This window comes from Dryobates pubescens, chromosome 30 (genome assembly GCF_014839835.1).
Source record: "Dryobates pubescens isolate bDryPub1 chromosome 30, bDryPub1.pri, whole genome shotgun sequence".
NCBI classification, from domain to species: Eukaryota; Metazoa; Chordata; class Aves; order Piciformes; family Picidae; genus Dryobates; species Dryobates pubescens.
Genome location: NC_071641.1, coordinates 4,167,013 through 4,174,850, shown reverse-complemented (window position 1 = coordinate 4,174,850; position 7,838 = coordinate 4,167,013). Strand labels below are relative to the sequence as shown.

General features: G+C 46.4%; 1 protein-coding gene across 1 annotated transcript in view; it reads left to right on the top strand.

Annotated features, from left to right (window-relative positions):
• The first annotated feature begins 1,150 nt into the window (after nt 1-1,150).
• ADAM12 (ADAM metallopeptidase domain 12) overlaps nt 1,151-7,838 on the top strand; it is a 213,169-nt gene continuing 206,481 nt past the window's right edge. Inside the window, exon 1 of the mRNA XM_009907111.2 lies at nt 1,151-1,358. Within this exon, the coding sequence (XP_009905413.2) occupies nt 1,241-1,358 (118 nt within the window). The 5' untranslated portion in view covers nt 1,151-1,240. The remainder of the gene's footprint in view (nt 1,359-7,838) is intronic.

Genomic DNA, 7,838 nt, shown 5'->3' with positions numbered 1-7,838 from the left:
AACATCATGAATCCAGCCATGGTGGAGGACTGCAGCTTGGGAACAACAGCAGTTTATATACATTGAGTTTCTTCTGGCTCATTTATCCTCTGAGCTGGGAAAAGGCATAATCTGGATTATTGTGGTTAGTTACCAGCCTCTGCTCCAGAACAGACCCCCAAACCATGGTTGCAAAATGATACTATCTTTTTCAAGTGGTATTGCAGAGTGTAATGTGTGCTGATGTTCAGAGACAGGATAAACCAGTTTTCCCAACTCTTTCTGCACAAGGAACATAGGGCCAATCCATAGCATTAAGTATCAAGATTCAGACAGTGAGATTTGGGAATAATCTCAATAAATGAAGAATAAAACTGCCCAATTAAATTCTGTGAGGGTTTACAGGATTAGGGTATTTCCTTCTCCTGCTCTACAAAGATTCTGTGCAACACGTGGGCCTTAGATGTGTTTTGGTGGTACATTAAGGAATAGATAATCTGTATTTAGTTATTCTCCCAGGCAGGCAGTAATAATAATTTAAATTAGGAACATTTAAAAACACACAGCTCTGTGGGTATGTTGGGCTGGGGTTGTGTTGGTTTGTGTTGGGGTTTTTTTTTCCCCCCTCTTTTAAAAAGAACACAATATAAGTCGGAGGCACCAGAAACAGCTCCAAAATAATTATGAAACCAATAAATAATCCCCAAGCTCTAACGTATGCAGACGACTTTCCAGAGGAAGCAGCCAGGGCTGTGTCTGCAGCAGGAATGGGAAAAGCTCGGCAGTGGGGGGAGGTGGGAATGAGCAGCTGCAGGGAATTGGGGCAATCCGCTGAGTGCCCCACCTTGTGCTTGTGCTGCGGCGGGTAGCGGGACCCCACGGAAGGGCCGAGGAAGATCATTTGTTCCGTGGTGCGGAGCACAAGCCAGCAAGGACAGGCTGCTCATTTATTGCAACGGTCAACGGAATTTTCCCTGCCAAAATAAAATATAAATAAATAAAATCCAAACCTCTTTGAAAGCAAGAAAAAAACAATCAACCCCAAAACAACTCTGATTATAGCCCCCCCTACCCCCCTCAAAGAAAGCAAAGCCCAACTCATCAGCAGCTCATGCAGGAGCAGGAGGGGTTTTGGAGTTAACTGCATGCAGGAAATCTCTCACATCCTGAGTCCCAGCTCGCTCCTCTCTGTAACTGTATATTATGGAGCTGCTCTCCAGCCCCAGCTGATGAAAGTTTGTCTCCCTCAGTCTGGGCTAAGATGTCAAAGCCTCTCCATGCAGAGCAGCAGCGCTTCCCTCCTCTGCACCCCCCAGCCTACATTTCCATGCTGCTGCTGAGCCTCAGCTGGCTCTTTTTAGCATCCCCCCGAGCTCAAGGTAAGTTATCATATACATTTATACCATATACATTTATTCCGCTTCCCCCCCTTCCCCCCCCCCCCCCCCCCCCCCCCCCAATCTTGCCTCAGCCCACACTCCATTTTAAGCGAAGGAGCAACAGAGAAATTACTTTAACAAAGTCGATGCAGCCCAGCAGCTTTCGGGCTGCCGCCAGCGCGGATTTTACGTCCCTCGCCGCGTTTCTTACCCTTCTTTTCCCTCTCTTTTCCGCTCTGCCCCCAGCTCCCCTCCGCAACGCTCCGCGCTCCGGCAGCGCAGCCTCTGCGGTGCCCCGCGATGTCCCGAGGGGGTGGCCCGGGCGGGAACCGCGGAACTCCCGCGGAGTGAGGAATTCCAAGGCTTTCCCGGCAAAATTTCGCTTTGCAGCTTGCGGCACCCCTCACCCCCGCTGGCATCCCTGACCCTGCAGAACCTCGCCGCGGGGGGATGTGGTCTCGGGGACACTCCGAGGGGTTGGTCCCGAGGATCCCCCGGGGGGGAGAGGTCTCTGGTCCTGGGGACCTTCCATGAAGTTGATCTTGGGGATCCCCGGGATGGGGGGATAAGCTGGCGTCAGGAGCCCCCGATTGGGGTCGAGGATTGCTCCCGGGGATCCCAAGGCAGAGGCTAAGCTGGGTCCTAGGGACTCCCTAGAAGGACAGCGGGTGGGGTCCCCACTGCAGTGGGTCATCCCAGGGGATTCTTATTTCCTAAGGGGTCCCCTGAAAGCAGCCCCACCACCTGCTCCAGACTGGGGTTGAATTCAGGAGTTTGAGGATCTGATCAGAGTTTGGACTTTTTTTCCACTTCGGGAAAAGTTGCCTGAAAAAAACCCCAAATGTTGTCGATAGAAGCATCCTGACTGGGTAAAAGTTGACTGGCTGCGGCATTCATTCAAAGTGAGCCCAAGTCAGGGATGGGTGGCTGCAGCTTTAAAGCTGTTTTGCAGTCCTGTCTCTCTGCTTTCCCCGTTACATATGGGGCAACAGCCTAGAGGAAAAGTGACTTGTCCCTTTGTATGCAAAACTGGGGCTTGATCAGGAATGACTGGAGCGCCCAGACCCTGTCCTCTTCATTCAGCAACAGCTGACCATGCATATTTTGTGTGAGAGAGGAAGGGAGATTCTCTTGTGTAAATACATGTAATGACACTGGAGAGTGCGTCTGTCCTTGTGTGTTACTATAAACTCTTGTCCTGGATCTTCTCTTCCTTGTAACTTTAGACTCTGTAAATGTTTGTTTGTCTCCAAATATATGCACAGTGACTTTCACTGGGATTTTGGCTCTGGACCTGCTAAGAGAATGATGGAGATGTACTTTATCAGCACATTGATATTCTGGGCAAAGAACAAGTTGTATTCAATCGAGCACCTTGGATTTACTTTAATGAATTAACAGGTGTTAAGCTTTGCTTTGCCATAGTGAAGGAGTCTTGTCAATGTTTGTGTTTAAAAGCCAAATCAGCTTAATGCAGAACTCCTGAGGTAGATGAGGAGAAATAGGTTCCAGGTGGCCTGTGCTTCTTCCTTTTGCGTGGGTGGAGGGTGGGTTTGGGTTGAGGCAGTATGTGCTCTGTCTTTGAGCATGAGAACCCCTTCTCAGTGTATGGGAGTCACCGTGGCTGGCCAGGCTTTGACTACATATCCATGAAAGTTTGAGGTAAGATGCTTCAAGTGTTTATATATGACAGAAATGAAGAAATGAACATATCTCAAAGTAGCTGTCCCTAAAATAAGAGAGCAAGCTGTGGATGGCTTAGATCTAGCATGCAGATGAGGGAAGGGAATGGTATGGTAAGTGGAGATGGAAATGATATTACTTGTCTTTTGGGATTCCCTGAGAGCCAAGCTGAAGCTCTAAGGTTATGTTTGCGCTGATCAATTATCTATAAAGTTTGTGTTGCCTGCTCATCTTTAGGGTGCCCATGGCTTTATGGTGCCCATATCTAAGCTGAAGCAACAGAGCTGCTTGCAGCCCAGCTGGCTTTTGCATTTGCCTCGCTGCATCTCTCTTACTCCTTTCCATAACACATCTACAACTTTCTCTTTGGCATCTGCAGGCAGCATACTCAGAGAGCATCCTCTTCTGTAGTTCCTTTTTTTTTTCCTTTGTGGAAGTAGGGAACAGCTTTATCTTTGCCAGAGCATGTGCTGCTTTCTTGGTCGCTGAGGTGCTGAAAGTTACAGCCATGTGCTTCTAGACCCAGCAAAGCTGCCTGGTGATGAAAAGTCATCTTAGCTCTGCTGGCACACTTCTCAACTGGGAGTTTTGAACTTCCACCTCAGCTGGCTTCAGTGCTGCGCCTGCTCTGGGCCTGGGGTTAGTGATTTGGGGACCTGCCAGGACATCCTAATTTTTACATAAACACATGCTTAATGAATAAGACACAAGTTTAAGTTTCAATAGGCCTTGAAAACTGGCTTGTAAATGTGGCAAGAGACAGGCATAATGTGGGGCAGCCCTAGTAACAGCTCTAGTATTCAACAAAAATGATGAGGTTTTGAGTTGGACAACTTAAAATTGTAGCCTTGCTGCTCACTTCTTGTTTCCTTTCCAATTTTCATGGGTTTTCAGTTGCCTTTTCTGGTTTTGAGCATTGCTAGCTCATGTTAGCTGGCTAAAGGACCTCCTGGACAGAAAGAAAAACTAACTGAACTACCAGCCTCAACAAAGTAAAATCAGCTTTGCTGTCTTGTTAGAAGATAATTACAGAATCCCAGCATAGTGGGGATTGTAAGGGACCTCTGGAGACCACCTGGTCCAACCCCCCTGCTGATGCAGGATCACCCACAGCAGCTTGCCCAGACTCACAATGGCCAGGCAGGTTTGTAATCTCTCCACAGAAGGAGATTCCACAACCTTTCTGGGCAGCCTGCTCCAGGGCTCTGGCACCCTCACAGCAAACAGGTTTCTCCTCATGTTCAGATGGGACCTCGTGTCTTAAAATTTGTGCCTCTGGCCACCACTAAAAAGAGTCTGGGCTCATCCTCTTGACTCCCACCCTTTAGATATTGACAAGCATTGAACATGATATCTAGAAGGATAAGCTCTAATCTTGCAGACTTAGTGAAAAGTTTTAAAACCCACATCTGTATAAGCTTTTCACAGAGTCAGGGCCTTCCTGTATCTGCAGGGCAGGCAAAGTGATGGTGTGCAAAGGCAAACTCCAAATTAGCATGAAAACCCTTCAATCTCTTTGGGGTATTAGGTGTTAGCTGGAAGAACAGCAGAAAAATGACAATCCCAAAATTGCCATTCCAAATTCTTTTCCTTCAATTAAAATAAATCTTCTGTCAGGTTTTCTTTTTATTGCTGACTGCAGCTGCTTTGGCTGCAACAGAAATAAATTACAGGGGTAGAAATCTTTCCTTGTTTCTTACTTTAAAACAGATCTCTCCAACACACTCTGTTTTAGTGCTTACTTTCAAATGTTGTCTTCTTTTAAGCTGGTCCAGCCTTTGGGGCAGATGTTTATGGCCTGTGTATAATCACCTTGTCTGCTGATTATCCCTATCAGGCCCCCTGCAGATAGCCTGGCATGAGCTGTCACTGTCCACAGGGCTCTGTAGATCCATGCCAAAGTACACCAGCTGTGGACATTATGCCCACTCTTCAAATCATGTTTGCATCATTAACTCTCCTGCTCTCTGGGGAGCTGCTGGCTTGTTCCCTGGTGTTTTGTGGAGATTGTCCTCTCCTGTTTTCCTTGAGATTTTTTTGAAAGGTCTTCATCCAGCCACATCCTTGAACTAATGGTTGAGAGGCCACAGTTTGGGTAGCTTTTCATCCTTGCAGCACAAAGGCTGCCTGGGTGGCACTTTTCTAACAACAGGTTGAGTGGCTGCAGCAGATCAGGGCTGTGTTTATCTGTTACTTCCACTCGAGCTGTCAGCTGCCACTGATGCTATTGATCTTGAAATTCTGTTTGTAAAAGGCTGAAGTTATAGAATCAAAGAATTGTTTTAGTTGGAAAAGCCTTCCGAGAACATTAAGTCCAACCATTATCTACCAATTCTGGTGCTTCACCATGTTCCTCAGCACCACATCTCTGTCTCTTCTAAACACCTCCATGGATGGGGATTCAACCACCTCACTGGTGGTGGAGCTTATTCCAATGTTTGAGAACCCTTTGGGGAAAGAATTTTCTTCTAATATCCAACATAAACCTCCCTGGTGCAGCTTAAGCCCACTTTCTCTTGTCACATCAAGGCATATTTGGTTCTCCACCAGCCTTGTTCTGACTTCATGCATCCTTATATGTAGTCTTAGTCCTTGTCCTGATTCTCCAGGGAAAATTTGTGCCAAACTAAACTAAAACTCTGTGCCTTAAGTAAGTCTGCTGAAGGGTTCAGTTGATTCTTGATAGGACAGCACAGTCCAAAAGGACAGTCCCTTTAGTTTCTGGCTAACATAGAGCTAAGTGCTTCAACTGTATTCAATTCTTACCTTTTTTGCTAAAAGGATCACACTAACTGAGAAAAAGTATTGTTTCTTAGGAGAATTCTACTCCAAGATGTTGACCTTTCTGTTTTTTGTGTTGTAAGAGTTTGAGGCTATGCTGATAACCAAGTATGATGTTGGCATTGGTGCTTCAGAAAGTGCCTTGATGAACTGCATCATCTAGTCAGAAAAGCTCTAATCACTTCATGTTGCTCAAGGCCTCATCCAACCTGTTCTTGAACACACCCAGGGAGGGGGCATCTACAACCTCTCTGGGCAGCCTATTCCAGAGTCTCACCACCCTAAACACCTTTATGAAAAGTGCCTCTCTAGCTTTCCTGTAGGTTCCCTTCAGGTCTTGGAGGGCATCTGTAAGATCCCCTTGGAGTCTTCTCTAGGTTGAACAACCCCAGCTCTCTCAGCCTACCCTCCTAGCAGAGCTACTTCAGCTCTTGGATCATCTCAATGGCCCTTCTCTGGACCCACTCTAACAGTTCCATGCCCTCCTTATGACACCAGAACTGGATGCAGTATTCAAGGTGGGGGTCTCACAAGAGCAGAGTAAATATAAAGGGGTAGAATTGCTTCTCTTGACCTACTGGCCACACTCCTCCTGATGCAGCCTAGAATCTGATTTTTGCCTTCTGGACTGCATGAGCACACTGCCAGCTGATGTCTTTTTCTTCACAGCTACTCTGAACCCACTCTGCACCCAGCCTGCATTTGTGTGCATGCATTAGGTGCAAACACTCCAGATGCTGCTGAAAGTTTCTTGTTTTCTTGCTTCCGCTTCATGTATTCTGATTCTGAAAACAGCTGATCAGTCAAGAGAGAGAACCTCATGACTGGCTTCTTACCTTTGAAAGATGTATTTATGGGATTTTGTTTTGATATAGTCATGTTAAAAACAAATAAATCTGGGCTGCCATGCTGTATTAATAAGGTGGGCATATCATAGAATCATAGAATTGTTAGGGTTGGAAGGGACCTCAAGGATCATCTAGTTCCAAAACCCCTGCCATGGGCAGGGACTCCTCACATTAGATTGGGTTGCCCACAGCCACATCCAGCCTGGCCTTAAAAACCTCCAGGGATGAGGCTTCCACCACCTCCCTGGGCAACCTGTTCCAGCATCTCACCACCCTTGTGGTGAAGAACTTCTTCCTAATGTATGGAACATATGGACCTGACCATACAAGGAGCTGAGCACCAGCAGTATCTTTATTCAGTGTCTCTGCAGCAATGGTAGTGAGCTGAAGATCCTCTGTTACTTCAATGACTAGAAGCTGTGAGGAAAACTATTCATTGCAGGTTATTTAAGGCTTTATTGCATTCCTTTCCTGCCATTGAGAGCCCTGCAGTGACAGAACTATAACTGTGAGTAAAATGTGACCTCGGCAGCTTGTAGGGAAGGATCCATCATCTCACTTCTCATCCACACTCCTGTTTGGAGGTCATAATACTGTATCTAAGTTAAAAACCACCCTTGCATTGTGATGAAGATTTTAAAGCATGAGGCAAATATTCCAAGAGAAATAGGATTTATTTCTTCATCTATCGCTTCTTGGGAGAGGAAAACACACCCCACTGAAGAGACATTTTGGGTAAACGTGGTTGAGGGAGAAGTGCAGGGTCACTGCAGAAGAAATCTTCACAGGTTCTTCACAGATCTTCCTTTAGAAAGATGGAGTTTTCTATTTATTTTGTGTTGTGTGCATTCCTTGTTTGTGGGGTTTATCTTCAGCTGGCATAAATTGTCTCACCTCTACGGATCTGTCTCCTTTGTACAACCTGGCACTGAGCTCTGTGCTATTCATTTACAATCTGCTTGACAGGACAGATAGGCTGGATGAGTAGAGCTGTGTGAGTGACCTGGGGAGATATCCTGCCCTGAGGAAACAATAACAATAAATGTTCATTACTCCTGTAGCTCACCTCCTTGAGAATCCTGTGGAAGTCAGGAATTATGGACCAATTCAGTGCTTATGGTGACATTTGCTGTGAGGCTGCACACATAAACTTGTGTAGAACAGGAGC